The 24,399-nt window shown below is 35.1% G+C and overlaps 1 protein-coding gene across 7 annotated transcripts in view; it reads right to left on the minus strand.

The window, feature by feature from the left end:
* The window catches only part of CCDC102B (coiled-coil domain containing 102B), a 198,717-nt gene that overhangs the window by 94,276 nt on the left and 80,042 nt on the right, over window positions 1-24,399 (minus strand). For all 7 annotated transcript variants that reach the window (XM_034996059.1, XM_034996060.1, XM_034996061.1 and 4 more), the window contains 2 exons: window positions 10,374-10,986; window positions 8,654-8,874 (listed from right to left, as the gene is read on the minus strand). In XM_034996059.1, coding sequence (XP_034851950.1) covers window positions 8,654-8,874; window positions 10,374-10,986 — 834 coding nt within the window. The remainder of the gene's footprint in view (window positions 1-8,653; window positions 8,875-10,373; window positions 10,987-24,399) is intronic.

A 24,399-nucleotide genomic window follows, 5' to 3' on the forward strand; every position in this document is an offset into this window, starting at 1 on the left:
TTTAAAAGAATATTATTTATCTCTTCAAGTATGCATCTTAAATGCAATAACTAATATTTATTAGTTTACTGAAATAAAATTATGTATTTTTATTACAAAAATGGTACAGGTTAGAGAAGTGAAAGGACAGGCAATTCATAAACATGTATTTGGTGGTAATGTGATACTTGTATATTTTTATTTTTAGTATGGCTTCATGAAAAAAAAAATTTGTGACTCTATGCAAGCAAGCACTGAGGACATTGCACACTTAAATTTATGCAGCAGAGGGCACTCCTTAAATTCTTAATTTCTGGCCTAATCAATTTGCTGTATATTTTAGAGGGATTTTCAAAATTGATTAATTATACAGTTAAATTTATAATTGAAATTTAAATTATCATCATATCATTTGAACTACAATAAGGCGAAGGAAAAAAACTAATTTTACTCTAAAGAATAGTGCATATTTTATGCACTTCTTTTAAAAAATAATAAAGTTCAGCAAAAAAGTAGTATTTTTAATATGATGATGTAAACTTTTATAGATCTTATTGCTAAAATATATAACATTTGCAGAACTAAAAGATAAGGTGTGAACCAAAACGATTTTTATGGAAAGATATTATTATATTTCTATGCAATCTTTTGATACTTTGTTAACTGTCATGATCCCATAATAATTGAACATAAAATTTGGAAATATATACAGAAAGGAAAATTAACCAAAATATTTTTCAGGAATGAAAATTTCTGAGACATTAATATTTGGGGATAAAATAATCATTTTTTTTAACTGTTTCACTGTAAAATATCTAATAAGTACTTTCTTTAAGGTCTACTAATATCAAATGCTTTTACCAAACAAAAACAGATTAACTTGTAATAACATCTAGATATCAATTTTTCTATCAGTTCAAACTCTAGAGTTAGTATCAAACTATAAATAATAAAAGATGTTTATGTTTTTAATCAGCAACAGATTTGTCATTTTGTGATTCTACTTGCAAGTAGTTACAATTATATCTTTGAGCATTTTCACCATCTTTCAGCAAATAGCCAAAGCCATATATATTTAATTTAATTAGAAAAGAGGTGAATTTAGGGGCGCCTGGGTGGCTCAGTTGGTTAAGCGACTGCCTTCGGCTCAGGTCATGATCCTGGAGTCCCGGGATCGAGTCCCGAATCGGGCTCCCTGCTCGGCGGGGAGTCTGCTTCTCCCTCTGACCCTCCCCCATCTCATGCTCTCTCTCTCTGTCTCATTCTCTCTCTCAAATAAATAAATAAAATCTTTAAAAAAAAAAGAAAGAAAAGAAAAGAGGTGAATTTAAAGAATATTATAAAGATCAGAGATGTTCAGAAGGATCAGAGACCAAGGCTCAGAGGCAATCCAGGCAGGGACAAAGGACCACTCTCATGCCACAGAGCTGATCCTATCAAGACCCCACTGCCTATACACTTTCTTGGTATCAATTGTGTGTCTGAGAAGTAAATATTTCAAATTAGCTAATTTAAGTAGTAAACGATATTAATAGCTCAAAGAATCTTTTTGAGGAGATTCTGGGAAGATCCAGAGAAGCAAATGGGAAACCTGAACAGCCGGAAGTACCAAAGATGAGGCCATAGCAATCTTCCCATCAGCATTTCATTGCAGCCACCATTTAGGTACAGACATCACAGCATGACCTTAGTACCACCAACTGCAGACATGGCGGTAGTTTCGCTCAGTCCCAGAGACCACTGCTGCCTCCGGGATCAAGACGTAGCTACTCCCACAGCCTTTCTCCTCACCAGGATGGATTCCGGGTGCTCTCTTCTTCTCGGGGCATTAGGTTCTGCTAAAAAGTCCAGGCGGCTACGTCGGAAGAGCTGTTTCTATGTCAAGTGTCTGCACATCGGCTACAAGAGAAACTCAAGCTGAGACTTACTAGCAACTTTGTAGTCTATGCAGAGAAGCAGACTCCGTCTCCTTAGGTAGGCGATTGCCCAAACGCAAAAGACACTACAGAGTAAAAAACACTTGCGAAAGTTCACAAAAAGTGATTTGAGACGGATTAAATATAAGACTGAAACTGTAAAACTTCTAGAAGAAAACTTTTTTTTTTTGGATTTGGCACCAAAAGCAAAAATAAGTAAGTGGAAGCACATAAAACCAAAGTGCTTCTGCACAGGAAAAGAAACAATCAACAAAGTGAAAAGGAAACCTATGGAATGGAGAAAATATTTGGAAACCATGTATCTGATAAGGGGTTAATATCCAAAATATAGAAGGAACCCATAAAGCTCAATAGCAAAAACAAAACAAAAACAAAAAAGCCCCCAAACAAACACAAAGAATGAGAAAGAGTAAACAGTTTTCCAAGAAGACATACACATGGCCAAGTATATGAATAGGTGCTTCACATCAGTAATCATCAGGGAAAAGAAAACCAAAACCTCAGTGAGCTATCACCTCACCATTTTAGAATGGCAATTGTCAGGGCGCCTGGGTGGCTCAGTCATTGGGCGTCTGCCTTCGGCTCAGGTCATGGTCCCGGGGTCCTGGGATCGAGCCCCGCATCGGGCTCCCTGCTCCGCGGGAAGCCTGCTTCTCCCTCTCCCACTCCCCCTGCTTGTGTTCCCTCTCTCGCTGTCTCTCTCTCTGTCAAATAAATAAATAAAATCTTTAGAATGGCTATTATCAAAAAGACAAGCAATAGCAAGTGTTGGTAAGAGTGTAGTTAAAATGCCACTGTAAAGGAGAATGTAAATTGGTGCAGCCACTATGGAAAAAGATATGCAAGTTCCTCAAAAAATTAAAAATTAAAAAAATCTAAAAAAAATTAAAAATAGAACTGTCATATGATCTAGCAATCCCACTTCTAGGTATATAGCCCAAGGAAAAGGAAATCAGTATCTCGAAGAGACTTCCATGTTCATTGCAGCATTATTCATAAAAGCCAAGATACAGAAGCAATCTAATTGTCCATCTATAAATGAATAGATACAGAAAATATGAGATGTGTGTGTTGTGTGTTTGTGTGTGTGTGTGTACATATGTAGGACATTACGCCAAGTGAAATAAGCCAGACACAGAATGACAAATATTGTATCATTTCATTTATATGCACAATCTTAAAAAGTTGAACTTATAGTAACAGAGAGTAGAATGGTGAGCGCCAGGGGCTGGGAAGTGGGGAGAGTTAGGAGACATCAGTCAAAGGGTCCAAACTTTCAGTTATAGAGTGAGTTCTGGGAATCTAATGTACAGCATGATGACTATAGCTAACAATACCATACCGTATACTTGAAATTTGCTAAGGGGGTAGATCGTAAGTGGTCTCACCACACACACAAATTATTAATGGTGTTAAGTGAAGGATGTGTTAATTAGCTTGATTGCGGTACTCACTTCACAGTGTATACCAAAACATCACGTGTGTTTGTCAGGATGAGCATGGGTGACATATAGGACTGCTGAATCACTGTATCATACAAGAGCAACTAATGCAATACTGTATGTTAACTAACTGGAATTAAAATAAAAACTTAAAAAAAACACCCCAAACCCATCACATTGTACAACGTAAAAATACACAAATTTTATTTCTCAGTTATACTTCAAAAAGCTAGAAAAATATAAAGGAATACAAACCATAAACTACTTTTCTAAAAAGACAGAGGTTTACCACATATCCCATTAGTGATAGTGAATAAATAAGTAGGCCTGTCTCATCTTTAATAATATTACTTTAAATAATATTAACTAGACTTGCATGCCAATTTGTTCATTGTGTTCATTGAAGAATATATATATATTCCCATCAAGATTTTAAGACTCCTTTTATTGAGAAAAAACACACCATTTAATGAAGCAAAGCAAAATAATTGAAGCATGCTACTCTTCTTCTACAGAAAATAAACTAAGAAATACAATTGAGGGGGGAGGATTAAAGCTCTGCTTAAATGACGTGGAACAAACACTTTCTAAGGGACACAGGTGCCATCTGCAGTTTAATTTGAGAACTGGTTCTAAATGGTAAAATATTCTACCTCATCTTTACTTAAGATCTCACATTGCCCAGGTTCCTCCCCCTAAATGTCTAGGTATGCCTCGCTCGGTCAGAGGATCAGATTCCCCTCCTCACCTCACTTTTTCTACCTAGGAAGTCTTTATCTAAGAGATCAAAAATATATAAATCCTCAATACACGAGGAACTTCTAGATACTGGAAAATTATTTTTCATAAAACTGATCAGCACTCAGAATACAAGTAATATAATAAAGTTTACTGTTTTGATAAGGAGGTTTTCACCAGTGACAATGGTGGAAAGGATCCCTTGAGTTCTCCTGGCTGAATCCTGTGCTCTAGTCAAGAGAATTTTCCCACGAGCTGGGAACAGAAAAAATTACATTCACATGTTCTCAACTCTGGCCCATCCACATGCTGAGATTCCAGGAGGAAGTTTTAAAAAGTTAGACAGATTTATTGCAACAGTATATATCCTTGGGAAACATTCTCTGGTGATAGAAAAAAGGCTTTGTGATTGCCTCGTCTGGACTGCATGCTGATGCTGATTCCTGGACACATAACACCCATGGGACTGTTTATTAAAGAGAAGAGTGAGGAGACAAAGTGGAATCAGAGGTCTCTTTTCCCCCTTATTTTCTGGCCTGACTATGGTTTATATGTTGAAGTCCCAGTGAATTGGAGAATTTACTTACTACAGGGATTGTTAATTTATTCCCAGGGAGTCAAATTTAATGTGTGTGTGAGTGTCTGAGTGGGAGTGTAGAGATACACATGTGTATCATTAAAACTGGCACCTCGGCGAGTTTACATGTAGGAAGGAACAGCTTCATATGGTTCTACTACATTATGTCAGGGAAGTTAACACTGTGAGTGGGTGTGAGAGAAGTCTATAACTACTAAAAAGTTAAATCCTTCAAGAAATAAAACACAGAGGTTAGAACTTGACTGCGACTGACAGTTCCAAATGAAAATTTTTTTTAAAGATTTTGTTTATTTGACAAAGAGAGAGACACAGCGAGAGAGGGAACACAAGCAGGCAGAGGGAGAGGGAGAAGCAGGCTTCCTGCTGAGCAGGGAGCCCAACGCGGGACTCAATCCCAGGACCCCGGGATCATGACCTGAGCCAAAGGCAGACACTTAACGACTGAGCCCACAGGCAGCCCTGAAATTAATTTTTAATATGGGTACAGGCCTAAAAATTAATTCAATTTTTTCTCCTTCCCACTAATGTCGATTACCTATATTTGGAATTTATATTTGATGGCAGAATAACATATATTTATTATATACACAGGAATATTATTACAACCTATTGTATTATGATTGGATTATCACAATCAATTCATATGGTGAGGTATAGACAAAGCATCTGAAAAAGGGAATTAGTGGTGGGAATAAATTTCAGAGGGACTAATGAGAAATTTCTGGCTAACAGATAAAGAATGGCATATAAAGGGCTTATACTACCTGCGAAAGGTTTGTGGGCATGTTATCATTATTCCAATCCATTTAAACCAGAAAAATTGAAACGATTATATAACATATAATTATATTCATACTTATGTTTCCCATTTTTTTTCTGCCCACTTAAGAGTCTTATAAGTAAAGAGATGGAAAAATAATGATTTTCAGATTTGGGTACCATATTTTAAAGTGTATCAAATATTCCACAATGCTAATAACTGTCTAAGGTGAAGAAATAACAAAAAAATCATACTGAGTACTCACACTAGTGGTCACTTTCCCGGAGATTATTCATGTTTGATCCTCACAAGAATTCAGTGAAAAAGGCAGAAGTGATGCTATATGACTTTGAGTCAAGGTCATTAAAACGCCATATATTTCTCTTTGTACCCTTAAGATGTTTGCTTTCAACCAAGCCACTAAGCTGTGAGGAGTCAAAGTGTCCACAAGGATGGGACACCTGCAGGTATTTGGACTAGGACCCCAAGGGAGAACCAAGCAACTGCCAGATATGCGACTAAGTGAGGTGGCCTCAGATGATTGTGGCCTCCAGCCCTCAAGTCATCTCCAGCCTTGAGCCATCCCAGCTGAAGTCACATGTAGTGAGAGATGAGTTGTCCAAACAAAGCCATGCTCAAGCTTCATGAACAGAATGAATGGTGATTGTTGTTTCAACACTAACCACGGTGTGGGAAGTTTTGTCATAAAACAGTCGATAACTGGAATATAGGTACCACTATCCATATTTTTACAAAGGACACAACAGCACAGTCTTGGCTAACCCAGTATCATGTAGCTGAATATGTCAGAACCAAGGAGCATATCCAGGTCATTTAATCTCAAGTCTAGTGCTCTTTGCTCTATACCACAAATGATCAATGAATAAAGCATGTTTTTCTGCAATCAATAACTCACAAATTGTGAATTGCCCCTTATAAATATTGACACATTTTTTCATTTTTATTGACTTGCTGAAGTCTACTAACGCTGTAAAAATTAGAAAATCCACTGGCTATTCTAGCCATATGCATTAGTGATTATAATTAAGGTGAATCTGCCAGAGATGATGAGAACAAGGCTATAATAAAAGAATGATAGAAACTAAAAACTAACAATCTATAAATTACTCTACAAAATTTAAAAATTGACTTGTTTTGTCATTGTTTCTGGAGATTTCCTCTGATCCTTTCTTATCTTTGTCCCTTTTCATCTCTCCTTAACACTCAAGAGTCCCCTTTAATATTTCTTGCAGGGCTGGTTTAGTGGTCATCAGCTTCTTTAGTTTTTGTCTGGGAAACTCTTTATCTTTCCTTACATTCTGGTGATAGCTTTGCTGGATAGAGTATCTTGGCTGCAGATTCTTCCCATTCAGCACTTTGAATATATCATGCCACTCCCTGCTGGCTTGCCAAGTTTGTTGAGAAGTCTCCAGCTAGCCTTATGGGTTTTCCCTTGTAAGTTAAGGACTTCTTTTGTCTTGCTGCTTTTAATATTTTTTCATCATTATATTTTGCAAATGTAATTACAATATGTCTTGGTGTTGGCCTGCTTTTGTTGATTTTCATGGGAGCTCTCTGTGCCTCCTGGATCTGGATGACTGTTTCCTTCCCCAGATTAGGGAAGTTTTCCACTATTATTTCTTGAAATAAATTTTCTGTTCCATTTTCTTTCTCTTCTTCTTTTGGGACTCCAATAATATGAATATTACTACATTTGATAGAGTCACTGATTCCCTAAGTCTATTCTCATGTTGTATAATTCTTCTTTCTCTCTCTTGTTCAGCCTCATTATTTTCCATTATTTTGTCTTCTAGGTCACTAAATCATTCCCCTGCTTCTGCCAGCCTGTTGTTCATTGCATCATGCCTGTTTCCAATCTCGTTTATTGCATTCTTCATCTCTGATTCTTAATTCTTTTATCTCTGTTGTAAGGGTCCAAACGGCAATAAATACATATCTATCAATAACAACTTTCAATGTAAATGGAATAAATGCTCCAATCAAAAGAGACAGGGTGTCAGAATAGATTAAAAAAACAAACCCATCTATATGCTGCCTATAAGAGACTCATTTTAGACCTAAAGACACATGCAGATTGAAAGTGACGGGATAGAGAAATATTTATCATGCAAATGGATGTCAAAAGAAAGTCAGAGTAGCAATACTTATATTGGGCAAACTAGAATTTTTCTGTTCTTGTATTGTTTTTGTCCTGCATTGGTATCAGGGTAGTAATGGCCTCATGGAATGATTTTGAATATATTTCCTCTATTCCTAGGGGAATTATTTGTAAGATTTGTGAGATTTTGATAAAATTGTCATTAATTTCTTTTTTTTTTTTTAATTTTTGGTAGAATTCACCAATGAAACCATGTGGTCTTTGGCTTTTCTGTGTTGGGAGATTTTTGATTCCTAATTCAACTTTCATTCTTGTTATTGGTCTAAGAAGATTTCCTACTTCATGGATTCAAGATTCATGATTCAATATTGGTAACTTGTGCATTTTTAGGAATTATCTGGGTTATTTTTCTAAGTTTGCTTATGGTAACATTTTATCACATTCTATATTTCTGTGGTTATCTGTTGTATTATTTTCTTCTCCATTTCTTTTTGGTTTTTGAATCTTCTCTCTTTTTTCTTAGTTAAAGCATTGCCAATTTTGTTTATTTTATTTTTTTAAAAAAAATTGGTCACTACTTTTCAATGTTATGTTATTATTTATTCTGGTCTCTATTTTATTTAATTCTGATTTTTCTTTGTTAGTTTCTTCCTCTACTAAATTTCAGCTAAGTTCCTTCCTTTTTCTAGTTCCTTGTGGTGTAACATTGTTTATTTGAACTTTTTTTCTTAAAACAGAATTTATAGCATAAATTTCATTCTAACATCTGCTTTTGCTGCATCCCACAGATTTTAGAATATTGTGTTTTCTTTTTCTTATGTGTTGAGACATATTTTGATTTGCTGTTGGATTTCCTATTTGGCCCACTGCCTTTGCAGTAGTGTGTGATTTAATATTTACATATTAAATATTTGATATTTTAAAAAATTCAAAAAATGAATATAAATCAAACTCATTTTTTTAAATATTAGTACTTAATGATTAATCATGGGTCAATTATCAAATGGCCTGTTTGTTAGACTTAACTTAAATAAGTTTGAAAATCAGACTTGGTTAAAGGAGACAATGATTAACACTTACTCTCTTTCTTTCCATAAAATTTTTTGGAACTCATCCAGATGAACCTGCAAAGCTGTAATTTCAGGCACTTCACTCTCCAAAGGCAGGGTCATTGCCTGCAGTCTTAATGCAGATTTCAGTGTACAGCTGTCAGAACCACTATTCTTGAATGAATCAGGAGAGTTAAGATTGAGTTTCATCTCCTCATTTAATCTTAACTGGTCAATAATCAAAACTTCTTCCTGAAAAGAAAAAAATAAAATAAAACAACTATTGTTAATTTTTAAATCCAGTGCAGAAAAATCATGAAGAAAACATATTTTTGGAAGGAAATAAATGTTATGATTCAGCATCAAATTCCTATTTTCATTTCTTTATCAGTCTGTAAGAGGTATACGACTGAACTTTAACTTGCATTCCTCAAGATTTTTTTTTTCTTCTATGTCCTACATTATAGTGAAATACATTTCAGTCTTTGAAAATTTTTAATTTACAATGGAATCTAGGTTATATCGACGATAAATCCCATACATCATAGAAAGACTTAAAATTTTTTGGGCGCCTGGGTGGCTCAGTTGGTTAAGCGACTGCCTTCGGCTCAGGTCATGATCCCAGGGTCCTGGGATCGAGTCCCACATCGGGCTCCTGGCTCAGCGGGAAGCCTGCTTCTCCCTCTCCCACTCCCCCTGCTTGTGTTCCTGCTCTTGCTGTCTCTGTCTCTGTCAAATAAATAAATAAAAAAAAAAATCTTTAAAAAAAAAATAAAAGAAAGACTTAAAATTTTAGATGGAATTATAGAGGAGCAAGATATGCTATAAACTTTTAGAGGTGGAATTAAATAGAAAGGAGTAACAATAATAACTGATATTATTTAAAGAGATAAAATGAATTCCCAAAGTTTCTGAAAGTATGTTCCATGGGTTGTTAACAGTATTTACCAGGTTAAAAAAAATGGATAAATAATATTATGAACTGCTATATAAAATAAAGTTTTTAAAAAGTTTATTTTGTGCAGAATTCTCAAAAACTTCAAGATTCCAATAATACCAAGAAATTTCAAGAGTGGATAATGTGAAGCATTCCATAAAGGTATTTGCTGATGGTACCCATTTTATAGGAATTAATTGTGAGGCCAAAGTCCCAAACCTTGGGAAATGTTTAAACTACTATAAGAATAATTTATTATTATTGTCATAATTAGGGTAAATGGAGAGAAATCTCTCTAAATAATTTATTTTCACATAAAAAATGCTGAGTTACTTTTTCTTAAAACTATTACTAAGATCAATAATATGGGTTACTGAATTGTGTCTTACCCTGCCCCCAGTACCTTAGAATGACACTGTGTTTGGTGTAAGGTCTTTAAAGAGGTCATCAAGTTAAAATGAGGTCATGATGGTGGGCCTAGAGATGGTTTCTCTACAAGGAAATTTGGAGATAAACACAGAGAAAAGATGACGTGAAGGCAGGGTGAAGATGACCATTTCTAGGCCAAGGAGAGGTCTCCAAAGAAACCAAACCTGCCAATACCTTGATCTCACCCTTCTGGCCTCTAGAACTATGAGAAAATAAGTTTCTGTTGCTGAAGCCATCCACTCTGTGGTACCTAGTTATGGCAGCCCAAGCAAACATATGTAGTCACCACTGGGTTTGTCATTTTCCCCTTCCTCCCCAATGCTGTATATACGGCATTCAAATATGATCAGAATCTCTGGATTCTTCTGCCGAGTTCTTTTCTTACCTTACTATCTGTGTTGTCCTTTGTAGAAAATTCTCTTCTCACCAGACATTCTCTGATAGACTTACATGTTTGTGAACCAATTTGAAACTGGTCTCCTGGTGCAGAGGGCACTTCTATGAAACTAGGATGCTTCAGGTCCTGGGTGGTTTCTAACACCTTTTGATGTGGCAAACTTTGTTTCTTTTTCAATGCACTCAATTCTTTCATTGTCATCTCTAATTTTATTCTGAGCTGTCTTCCCTCCTCCCTGGCGCTGTTCCTTTCGGCCCGAACTTTGCTCCACTTTTCTCTCCAATTGGCAGTGCAGTCTGACCACCACCGCATGGTCTTCTCCATCTGGGCAGCTCTGGCCTTGACTTCCTCAAGTTCCCGCAGGCGAAGCTCTTCACAAATATTCCACTCATTGGTGTTGCATGAGTGCACACAGACGTTGTGAGTGGCATGTAATTGCCACCCCTGAAGTGGCAAACAGGAATGACAAGTGTCCCTGGGGGGGGAAGCAGGTGCTACCATGTCACAAGGTGGTTTTATTGATGACTGCGGCATCCGGAAGATTTGTGTTTCCTCAATTAACTGATGGATGGAATCTAAATTCATATTTATCTTTTCAGGTCTAAGAAAAGACAGAGAACATAATTAACATTTGAGTTTCCCTTGCAATTATAACAGCAAGACCTACATTTGAAAAACAAGGTTAATGAAAACAATGTGTCTTTAAATATTGCATATTTTCCTTTCCACTGTAACTAAAAGTATGGAAGAACTTATGTATTTGTAATTATCCTCAAAAAAACAGAAATTGATATTACATTTTGCCAAATGAATACAAATAAAAATATAAAGATGCAACTGGGAATAGCATATGACATGTAACAAATCCAATTCTTTTCAGGTAATATTTACTATAATACATATTGTCCATTAACTACTCAGTGATCCTCTTTTCCCTGCTAACTCAAGCACAACCTGTTTAAGTGGAAGGCGGAATCTACTGATCTCTGGGAGCATAAGCCCCTATTCTAATCCCAGGGGCTAAATCCTAATTGGTCTAACTCTTCCACGATGGCCTCCACTTCACTGACCATTCACTAGTCTCAAGTCAGCAGAGTAACTGGTTCTGGCTGAGATTTCAGGGGAAATCTGCTGGGAAAGTTTCCAAACTGAAAAACATGAAAAAAACCACAAGATGAGAACGTCTTTTCTTCTGCTTTCTTCCTGCCTAAACCAAGACATGATTCTGGAAGAAGGCAAGTGTAACAGCCACCGTATATTTAAAATGGTGGAACAGAAAGAGGAAAAGAGCCTGATTTAATGACTGAGTTGTGGCATGAAATCTAGAATGCATACCTCTGGTTTTCTTGCCATGTGAGAATGATTACCTAACTTTATTTAAGGTGTGGTTGTTGAGTTTTCTGTCACTTGCAGTCAAAATGACATCAGACTGATACATGAATTATTTTCATCCCATGGTTAATATTATGATAAATTTAGGAAAATTTTTATGAATAAGACATGGTGTTTGTCTTAAAAATTTTGTAGTTCAGTGGATGAGACAAGCACATAAAAATTAAAAATACATATTCACACTGTAAAATACATTTATTTATTCCATCAATCTTTTTTAGTACATATTATGTGTCAAGTCAGTGCTAAGTTGCTAAGGTATGTAGGAGGAACTGTAAGGAGCACTGCTCAAGAAGTGATGAACTGTCTCCTAGAAACGAAAAGGCTTCCTGGCATAGATAACTCTGAGGAGTCTTAGCAATTTCAAAGCTTTGTAAAGGAATTACAAGCCACTTTCCATATAAATAACAAAGACTAATTGGTAAAAGCAGACCTACTTATCAGTATGTATACCCATTACTTTATTCAACATAGCTATATCGATGACAGCAAGTAGACCCTTTTCTTTAAAATAAACACTTAAAACATGCAGGTTAATCTGCACATTAATAAAGCTCTGTGATTTTATAAGATTACCCATTTTTATTATCAAATAAGATTTATTGGTATAAATAGCACTTAACGTACATGACATTAATTCCTCTCATTTTTTATTTGCTTTTATACAGTTACAGATCATAAATTGTCTCCTTACAAACCATCCATTTAATTAACTGAAGGGGTTTCATTATACTAACAACTTAAAAAATGAGTGTTTTTCTCTTTTTAAGATTTATTTATTTATTTATTTTAGAGAGAAGGAGAACACAAATAGGGGGAGGGGCAGAAGAAGAGGGAGAGAGAATTCTCAAGCAGACTGCCCTCTGGGCACAGAGCTTGGTACGGGGCTTGATCCCAGGACCCTGAGATCATGACCTGAGTCAAAATCAAAGAGTCGGCTGCTTAACCGACTGAGCCACCCAGGCGCCCCCAGAATAATTCTTTATATGCTAACTTACAAAGTAAGTCTTTACTGAAAAAAAAAAAAAATTAAATGTATATCACTTTCGAGTTGTAAGAAAAAACACATTTTAACAAGTGTTCTGTAGAGGTGCCAAACCAATTCACTCCTTTTTATAACACTTATAATAATGTAGATTCATGGTTGTAATTATTTTTGTTAGCATTGGTACATGTCCAAGCGCATTTGAATTAGTGCTGATTTGGAGCAATTGTTCCCTACATTTACTGCAATTCAGAGGGCAATGATAACATAGCTGGCCAAATTTCTAGGACTATTAGTAAACCAAGACAAATATTATAAAGTAAATAAGGAACTCTTAGAAGCACACCATGTATTTTATGTATATGTTCACATATAATTATACCTATATATGTGTGTGTATATATATATGTATATATTCATTATTCACTATTTAATGATATTTCTGATATTTCCTTTGGCTGGAATTCCAAAATAAAAACAGAAAACTTATTTTATCATATTAAATTTAAATTTATCCTTGCCATTTTCAAAATAAATCAGTATCATAAAATCATAATGTCTTTAAAAATGTTTCATTAACTTTTATTTCACTATTGTTTTGAAGACTCTATAATTGGATTCTGGTATGTGGAGACCTTGCCTACCAATTAACTATGGATTTTTTCACATCTGACTAAACAAAATTGAGTTGGGTTTAATCATTCAGTCCTTGAACTTGAATAGTTTTTCCTGTTCTAAAGTGTTTCCCAAGCAAGTGTAAATGGGTTCCTCATGTCTTATTTCAATGACTGTGAAAGTATTTGTCCCTGGTTATAGCACAAAGCCTTTGATCCATGAGAAAATATTTTAATGCTATTGACTCTTTGGTTTCTTACTCTGAATTCTGCATTGTCCTTACCACAAAAAGGAGGGAGGGGGCACAAGGAAACTCTTGAAGGTGGTGGATATATTTATTACTTTGATTGTGGTGATGGGCTCACAGGTGCATGTCTACGCTCTAACTCATCAAATTATATACATTAAATATGTGCAATACTTTGTATCTACTACACTTCAATAAAGCATTAAAATGTTCATACAATCAGGCTACCCTGATGACTGCAAGTATTTTTAATGTCATACATAACCAAATAAATGAAATATGGTGGGTCTACTCTATAAATACTACTACTAAACATTATTTTTCATGAAAGAGAAGTTTAATGTATAAGACATTGAGTTCCAGATTATATTGATTCAAGCTCTGATTCTGTCACTTCCCACATAGATGGATCTTGGACAAATTACATAAATTGCCTTTGACTCATTATCCTTATCTGTAAGGGAAGACAGAAATATCATTGTACTTCAGTTAGTTCTTGTGACCATTAAATGGAAAAATGCCATAGACTGGCTGGCCCAGGCTGTCTCTTAGGCAAGGTGACAGTTTTCTTCAGTGATATATAAGTCACTAATATATCACTTTGGACTACTGTATCATTTTTCTTCAGTTTCTTTTCTCTCTTTTAAAAGAGAGATGGTATACTTAAAAAAAAACAAGGATAGCAACAGATAAATGAGATTTACCAAAAAGCTCTTCATTTCATGTAATAAAGGTATAATCAATTTCTATATCATATTCATATTATTCAGTGAAATAGTCAGTGCTACTATTATTATCTCCATCCTAGAAGAAACCAAGCTTAGGGATCTAACATAACCAGCCCAAGTCATACACTTAGAAGGGGCCGACCCAGTTTGGGAAATAAGGAAATCTGAATCCAGAGCCACTGCCTCCCCGTATCAAAAGCCTACAACTTCAAAATACCTATACACACAATAGCAAAATCATCTTTTAGGTTATTTCAGAAATATATTTGGCAGATTTCCATTTGGGCTATGTTTATGCTCCAATATCTCCCACTAAATCACACCACAATTAGTTAAGTGATCCTGATATTGTGCTTTGAGTGAATTTCATCTCATCATAGCCTAAACGAACTGCAAATTTGGGGCTTGTAAATCCCCACAGCCTCCTCTCTATCATCCTGCTTCCATGCCCCTTGCTTCGGTCACCCTGATGTGCCCATTCCCTGCACAAAACTCCCCTCAACTTTCTCCTTTGAGCGATCAGATTGCTAAGCAAGAGACTTCCCCCTCTCTCCTCATGCTCACCTCCCCTTGGTTTCTCATCCTTCAGGTTATCAGTTAGTGGGACCTATGCTTGACTCTTTCCATCCCTTACAGGCCTGACATCTGAGCAGAAAGTTTACGTTGGGCTTCTTCCGTGATACTGAATAAAACAGACATGGACTCTGCCATCCGGGGACCTTGTTAATAACCAAAAGCAATAAATCAAACTAAGACTCACAAAGTTTAACTCTCTTCGAAAGAAATAAACAGTATTGTGATTCAACACATACCTATATACGTAAAGAAGTCTCTCTGAAGTGACAGATGTCTGATGTATTATCTGAAGAATGAGGTGGACCAGAAATAAAAGCATTTTTGGCAGAAGTTATACTACCAGGGCAGAATCAAATAGGGTCCAAAGGGATTTTTGTTTTTATTGTTTATACTTATTGCTTTCCATTAACCTATAGGAAATGAATTCTAAATGAAACCCTTCTTGGATTTTTTTTTTCCCTAAGAAGCAAAGGATCGCTAATGCACACACAATAATGTTAATAAAAGCCATAAGCAAAGAGTAAATAGATTAATACAGATTTAAAACATAGTGCTAAGGAACAGTTGTTACTTTAGATATGATGCCATACACTCTGATCAAACGTGAAAAAGAAAAATCAGTTTTTAATATTCAGAAAAGTAAAACATCATACTGTATTTTAAAGTGTGGCCCATCAAACATGCACATGTGATTAGTATAATAAAAATGTGTATACTGTATGGGTCTAAAGCAGAAAAAAAATATATTCTTAGGAAAGTTTTGCAAGAGAACGCTAAATAGGAAATATAAGACTCCAGTTGTAACAGGAAGGTAAGTGAACAATTACAGCAAACGGCAAGATCACACCACTGCAGGAAAGCTCAGGTTCTGCCCATGAGTAAGTATTATATTTAAAAAAAAAATCCATACACTATGGCAAATTACACAAGCAGTTATAGTCTATATTTGCCCTGAATGTGAGATTTTGGAACCATATTGAGCCAGGAAATACTTGCACAAAAAGGCAAGTAAATAATATAAAATAAATTTGTATGTTATTTACAGTTTGGATACTGTTTTTGTTTTTCAAAAGCCTCGTAGTAAAAGCATAAATGAAAACTTTTTAAAACACATATATTTATGTTTCCTATCAGTCATTATCAAATTATAAATTGCATTATCTGATCAATTAGAAATTAACTTTATTTTAAAGAATTAGCATGGAATTCATATAATAAGCCCCACCCTTTTCTTAGCTGACTCTTCCCTGCTTCCTAAGTCTTTAACCTCTTACTCTTCCCCAGTGTTGTGGAAGCCATGTGTGATGCTTCTTTAGTCTAGGTTTTCAGTAAAAAATTATTTGAGAAAAATAATATATTCCTTAGATAATGCTCAATGGTAAAAAAATTAACTCCATTTCTTTAAAAAAATCTATTTCAGGGCGCCTGGGTGGCTCAGTCGGTTAAGTGTTTGCCTTCGGCTCAGGTCATAATCCCGGTGTCCTGGGATGGAGCCCCGCATCGGGCTCCCTGCTCAGCAGGAGGCCTGCTTCTCCCTCTCCCACCACCCCGCTTGTGTTCCCTCTCTCGCTGTGTCTCTCTCTGTCAAATAAATAAACAAAATCTTAAAAAAAAAAAAAGAATTAAGAAAAAATCTATTTCAGAATAATTTCTCCACATCATATCTTGATGTCATTACTACCATTCCCAGACAATAACAATGTCTTCTATGCTTTAAGAAGAAAACAAAAACAAAAACAAAGCCCATAAAAAAAAAAAAAACCCAAAACATTTAAAATAAAAACCTTAGAAGGTCAGACATAGAAAGTGATCAGTTTTACTTCTTTGGAATATGCATAGAGGAATAAAGATCCAAAAATCCACAATCCATTTCCATTTTATAAAATGCCAATGTATCACTTGTAATGAAGCTTGGAAAATGAAAATTTCTTTTTTCTGGCAGGCTGATCATCTTGAAGTTCTTATAGTGCTTTGCCTGCCAATTACCAATTTAGGTTCAGATCATTTAGAATTTCTTGGAGGATATAACATAATTTAACTATTCTTATGTAAACTTAGGGTATCAATCAGGTTTGGGCAAGTTCTGTTTTAAAATATTCCTGAAATGTCTCACCAGTGAACAAATATTGCGACATAAAGATATTTTATCTAAGATTTGAGTTTATAGCTTAAATATGTTTCTTCTAACAATATATACAAAACCTATGTTACTTATTACCTATTTGCATGGAAGCCTGACACTTGTTGAATTCCTTGGCATTTCCTAATATTTATGTTTAAATTTCAAGGTTTCAGTAAACAAAACCACAAATGATCCCAATTTTCTCATGCAATCTAATCCAACTTAATACCGCCAAATAAATAAACCAAAATATCTGTTGAGAACTATGCCAAAAATGAAGTTAGTATTAGCTGTGGAACTATAAAGCCCTGCTGAATCTGATTTTCATATAAGAATAATCTTGCTACTATTTCCAGGTGGCTAACAGTCAGAGTGCACGTTTTATTGGAAAGAGCACTGAAAAAATGTGGTCATGTCGAAGATCCTACAGTTGGACAGGTGACCCTGAATCTGGAATATGCATCACTATGTAAATATCATTTTGTATAATTTCATAAAAATTAAAGAATGTAGAGGACAATGTAACTATGCCCATAAATATTAGTTAAAAAATAAAAATAAAATCCCGAAGAGCAAAAAGCCAATAACTCAAAATTATGATTGTTATTAATTTATAATGTGAAAGTGAATTACCCGATAAAATAATTCCTATCACAGTTTCACAACAAACCAGGTACTGCTAAAGAAGAGGGGTTATGCTTTCCATTTTTTGTTATTTAAAAGCTATTTGTTAAAATTATAGATTTTCTTTAATATCGGATCCATCAACATTTTCCAATATTTATGTCCATTTCAGGGTTTGAAACCAACTATTCCAGTTTTCCTCTGCATTTCCTAAGCAAAACTCCTACATCATTTACCCCATTCACACTTGTTCCTGAAGAATGTATGAGGCTAACTCAGAAATTCTTCATAGATCTGGTTACACTTTGCCCTGAGCAAGAGAAAGCCCTTTCCTGTCAATATGATTCAGTAATATTTTCTCACACCCATTTGACGGAATGTGTGTAGCTGCCAACTACTCTGTTCGCTGACTGGAAAGTTTTCATAGGCTTAATAACGAAGTTTGGAGAATTTAGTCCAAATGATTGTCACGTTTACTTTTGAAATGCAGTTATAAAAATTTTTAATTAAAAAAACTATTCTTAAAGTCTGTTTCATTTCCCCAATTGTACATTCTTTATATTAATAAACCAAATTGGCTAAAATGTATCCCACATCTAAAAGCTAAGAGAAATAACTGGAATCAGAAGCAGAAATGTTATAATGTATGTGAGCCATACCTATGCAAAATATTTCCAAATACTTTGCTTCATTCACTCTTACTTCTTACTAAAGCAAAGCAACAGTCACATAAAAGCATGCAAGATATTATTTGGTAAGCATTATTTCTTATGTATGATCTGGAATTTAATTTTCAGGGTAAAGAGCTATGACCATATTGGTGGCAGAGATTAAAATTCATCCTTTGAATTATAAATCAGATCAAAGAAGTCTTTAAAAAGCTCAACTCCCCCAAATCACAAGATTACTGATTCATCAAAAGTTATAGAGAACATCTAGAAGAGATGGGGCAAGGTAAATTTTTTTTCTGGACAAGATGAGATTTTAGAAACCCACACTCCAGAGTTCAAGAGGCAACTTGGAAGCCCTCAGATTTGTAGCTACTCCCTGTCAAGGGCTACTGAGGGCCTAGTATCCAAAATATTTGCCAGAGTAATCTTCAGAAGTTTCAAATATACTACCCAAGAAGTTGTGTAGTATTGTCGCCCTTGTCTTTTTTTTTTTAAGATTTTATTTATATATTTGGGGGGGGGAGAGCATGCGCAGGAGCGGGGGGTGGGGTGGTGAGGGCAGAGGCAGAGAGAGAAGCAGACTCCCTGCTGAGCAGAGAGCCAGATGCAATGCAGGGCTGGATTCCAGGACCTGAGCTGAAGGCAGCCCCTTAACCAACTGAGCTACCCAGGTGCCCTGTCATCCTTGTCTTGATGGTCAAGTAAAGCAATGTTTTAAATATAGAAGTTAGTATTTGTTTATTCAGTATAATCATTGGACAGTGCCATGATAAAACACATATAACCCAAACTAAGGAGCAACAGACAATTCTGCAAAGAGTTAACTAACATAGTAAAGGTGTTAGATTAGTTTCCTATTGCTGCTGTAGCAAATTACCCAAACTTAATGGCCTAAAGCAACACAACTTTATTATCTTACACTTTTGAAGTTCAGATGCCCAAAATAAATCTCATTGGGCTAAAATCAAAGTGTGGGCAGGGCTGGTTTCTTCTAGAGACTCTAAGGGGAGGATCATTTTCTGGCCCTTTTCAGCTCCTAGAGGCCCCTTACATTCCTTGGCTCATGGCCACTTCATCAGACCACTCCAACTCTTTATACCCATCATCATATCCCCTACTGCCAATGCTGATTTTCCTCTCTTCTCCTATAAGGACCTTTGCAATTATATTGAGCCCATCCAGATAATGCAGGATAATCTCCCCAGCTCAAAATGCTTACCTTAACCACACCTGTAAAATCTCTTTTACCATGAGGTAACACATTACAGGCTCCAGATATTAAGATGTGGGCATCTCTAGGAGGCGAGGAGCATTGTTCAGCCTACGCCAGTGATATAGTGAAAAAGAGATTAGACTTTGAAATCACAGAAATATGACTTCAAATTCTTTCCATAATTTGGCTATTTCTTGCTTTGTCATTTATCATCTTGTGACCTTAGAAACTTAATTTATGTGAAAGTTTCTTCATCTATAAAACGGGGATATTAAAAGCTTTGTCATGGTTGTTTCAAGGGCCTCACATGAATTCTCCCTCTGTATGGGTCATTTCCCTCAGTATACCCTCAGCAACTGACTGCATCATCACCACCTTCTCCATGAAGTAATGCCCCCATTTCTCTGCTCCTATGACAAAAGAGACAGTTTATCTCATGTGTTGTTTATTTTCACTGCTTTCATTTCCTCACATCCCATTCTTTCATCAATCCATTTCAACTAGAAATCTGTACCCTCCATTCCACAGAAATCCCACTTGTCAAGATCACAGATGACCTTAATACTGCCAAATTGGATATTCATTTTTTAACCTTGCCTGATGTGACCTCAACAATGTTCCACAACAATTGAAAATTCCTTGCTCTTTAAACACATTTGTCACATTTTTTCCTTATCACCACATACTTCTCATTATTCTGTTACCTCCTCTTCCTTGGCCTCCTTTGTTTCTCCCTGCTGCTCCTCTCTAAATACTGGAGAGTCCAAAGCATGCTAATATGAAATAGAATGTCTTTGCCATTGAATGCCAAGTTCTTATCTCCAGTCCTTTAACCTCTCCTAAGCTTCAGACACACAGTGACTTTGTATTTCCACTTGGATGTCCAAAGAAATCTCCACCTCAACTTAACATTACAAAATTGCACTCCTGATCCCCAGCCTGCTGCAAATTTGTTTTCTTTCCATTGTTAACATCCCAGCAAATGGTGCCACCATCCGTCCAACAGCTCAAGTCAAAAACCTAGTTTCTCTCTGACCCACATTTTGTCAGCAAGTTCTAATACCTCATTTCTTCAAATGACTTCCTAGATCCACGTATTTCTTTCCACCTTCATTGCTTCTATCCTGTGAAAACCACCACCACCCCTTTTAGCATTACTACTTCTGAAATGCCTACTAATACTTCTGTCTTATTGGTATGCAGCAGTTAAAAAATCTTTTTAAAAAATTTAATAAAATTACATAACTCTCTCTTCGCAACTTGCTAATGCCTCTGTTACAATTAGAATAAAATAAAAACGCTTAATCACAGTCTCTTTCACATGATCTGCCACCAACCCTACTCCCTGGCCTTGATTCCTGTCGCCCATCCTTTTCTTACTTTCCCTTTTTGCTCCAGTCATGCTGACTTTCCTCCTGTTCTTTGAAGAGGCCATGTTTATTCTTGCCTTAGGATCTTGTGGGTGGAATGCTCTTCCCTCAGATCTTTGGATTCAGATATGTTCCCCTATTCTGAATATTTAAATTTTAAGAGGCACTGAAGGTTCAAATGAAAAGGATAAAATGCCACCAATATAATATAAGCACAACCCCCAGATGTAGTAACTCTACATTTGTATAACGTATCTATTTTTAAAACACTTCTAGTGTACATTTTCCACGATGCTTATAGAAATTCTATTAGGTAGGTATTGGTGCCTGAACCAATGTCAGAATACCTGACTAGTAAGTGGCAGAGACAGGACTTGATTCAGATCTTTCATCACAAAATTCAGAGCTATTGCCAATATATCAAATTGTTTCTTTTACAAATGTTCAGGATAAACATCCATATCCTGACCCAAACACAGTAAAGTGTGTGATCTCAATGCCCATTGATTCATGGAGAGTGAGGGTCAAGAAGAATTTAGTTTCAATCCATCAAACCATCTACAGAATTTAGTAGCCAATACCACCTTCTTGTGTTTCTTATAAAAGAAAAATCCAAAGGCCAGGAGGCCTGGATGCAGAGGAAAGTAGTGGTACCAACACTCCATGATGATTCTCATGTTCTTAGCCTCAGAACAAGATACTCTTGGAGTCCAGCTTTCCTCTATGAACAGATATTAAATTTCTTGTCCAAAAGAGGGAAATTGAAAAAAAAAAAGTCTCAGTACCCTTAAAGTGCCTTCCCAAGTCACCTCAAAAAATATATACCATACACATGTGTGTATACGTATATACACGCTAAAAATATATACACACACAGTACACACATATATTTTAATTGGGTTGCATATGATTTTAATACTATTATTTAGCAGACTGAGCTAAACTTTTGTGTATATTTAGGAATGTCAGCAGTAATTGCAGAAAATAATTCCTCCATGTCAAATCATTTTTCTGTTTAATCCGTTTTCACTACAATTATATCCAGCAAATGAAGACTTGAGACAAAATCATAGTTATTCTCAATGTATTCTGAATATGAATTTCTATGTTTCATTATTGTTTCCAAGGTTCATGTCACATGCTTATAAAGTCTTTTTTAGATTCAAAAAATAGAGAGTGTCTGCATAGATTATCTAGTTCTCAGACCATAGATTGCAGACCATAAATTAATATGCTCCACTGCAGACCATAAATTAATAATCACTTGCAAATATGAAGATTATATTTCTACAGCCAAATCATGCATGTTTACTATGCATGGTTTATGCTAGGATAGAAAAAAAGCACTGCCTATATTTAAAGACTAGACATTTAGAAAATATTTGACAGAAATGGTTGAGTATATGAAGATGTGCAGTTAAAATAGTTCATTGAACAGTCACTCTTGTTAAATAGTAAATAGTAAGATAAAGAAATTTTAAAGAATTATTAAGAATACTACTGTGTTCCAAAATAAAATATATTTAAGAATAAGAAAATTTATTGACTCATTAACATTAACTAGAATTATTTGCAATGTCCTCTAATGTCATTTTAGTGACACAGAGTAATCTTCAACTCTGTATCTCTGACATTTAGAATCAAAATGAGAAAACATTGGTATTGTTCAGAACCTACACATTATGGATATATGTTGAATTCCAAACTTAAATTTTTGGTTTGTGACTTAGTCTAATCTTGCCAAAAGATCCCTGAAAGAAGTAGCTCAAGAGAATTCTTGGACACCAAATATAAAAAAGAAAAGGAAAAACCAGCCTAAAATATTAAATTATAAACATATGGATGGAATTTCCTTTAAATTACACTTGAGTCTAGGGTAAAGAATTTAACAAAATACATTTGAGGTTTCCATAACACAAAACATTTGAGAAGTTAGACAGGGAATTCAACTACCCCAAAGACAGATGAGATTTTCACTCTAATATTGAGTAAACGGAACCGTCTCTCCTATTTTGGAATATCTTTACTCTAAAATTAAAATACCAATCTTTACTAAGCATCTTTGTAATAAATGTAATGAATCCACATATTAGATAGCTGAGAGGTTTTTTTTTAATTTTTTTTTTATATTCTGGAGATAGAAAAACTGAGAAATCAAGAGAAAAGCAAAATAAGAAAGGTATATATTTAAAAACAGTAATTTTCCCACACTTTGTCCTATCTTTTCTCACCTAACCCACAGCAATCTTTTCAAATGATTATGCTTTTGACTATTAAGTACCTCATGGTACATGAGTACCCAGAAGCAATGGAGATTTAAATATTACACAAGAAATCAGGGTACTTTTATACTCAAGTCCATTGCCTTATCAATGATGAATTCTTGGGTTTTTTATTATCCTCAAAAAAGCATATTTTTAAAAATACTGCCTACCAATGTATGTAAAATAGTAACAATTTTCAGTGTTGAAAATATAGATAAAATACTAAGGTAGCAAAAGTTGCACAGAAAGCATACTTTTACCTAAATTTTAAAGCAATTATGATGGCAGTAAAAATATGTAAATTTTTAAGATTGATTTTATCTAGGGTATGTGATTATACTTTAATTCTTTATAATGCTTTCTAATATATACAGCATAGTTTTTCATATACATATATATGCATGCATATGTGGATATAATCACTCAAATGACAATCCAACAATATACAAAATAGAGATTTTGAATTAAATTCTAAGTTTAAATATATTTGCATCCAAATTACTCAACAAATGGCGGAGCTGGAGAACACTGGAAAAACCATCAGAAGGACCATAAGTAATGGTGAGACTGTGTAGATTTTAGATATTGTAAGATAATGATGCATCACAGGTATATGACAAGAAAACATATTACAATGTATGGAATGAATACCACAGAAATAAAAAGAGGCTAAGTCAAATGTAAATCTGCTTTAATTCCTAAATTCTCTTTTGGACTAGAACATTCTACTACAATACTTACCATGAAGCCAGTACTGGTCAAGACACTGAGATGGAGGCAATGTGTCTTAAGTACTGTTATGTGTGTATGTGTCAGTATTTCTGACATTCACAGCATATGTGGATTTCCAACCTTACCACTGAGAACTTTAAGTAGACCACACTTTCATTTTTGTTTGATTAATAGTAACCATTTTATTTCCTTATCATGACTAGGTGATTCTCGTTCTCTCTCTCTCTCCCTCCTCCTTAATCTCTCGATATGTCCCCCCCAATACAATTACATTGGGAGGCTTTAATTCATTTCAATAGCAAGACTATTGTTAGAATCTAAGTTTTTTGTTTGTTTATAACTGAATTCGTTATTGAGAAAGTTGTAGATTCACATGCAGTTGTAGGAAAGAATACCAAGATATCCCATGTACTCTTTAGCCAGTTTCACCCAATACTAACATTTTCCAAAACTATAGTAGAATGTCCCAAAGACA

The sequence above is a fragment of the Mirounga leonina genome, unplaced genomic scaffold (assembly GCF_011800145.1).
Source record: "Mirounga leonina isolate KUSES-001 unplaced genomic scaffold, KU_Mleo_1.0 Mir_93, whole genome shotgun sequence".
NCBI lineage: Eukaryota > Metazoa > Chordata > Mammalia > Carnivora > Phocidae > Mirounga > Mirounga leonina.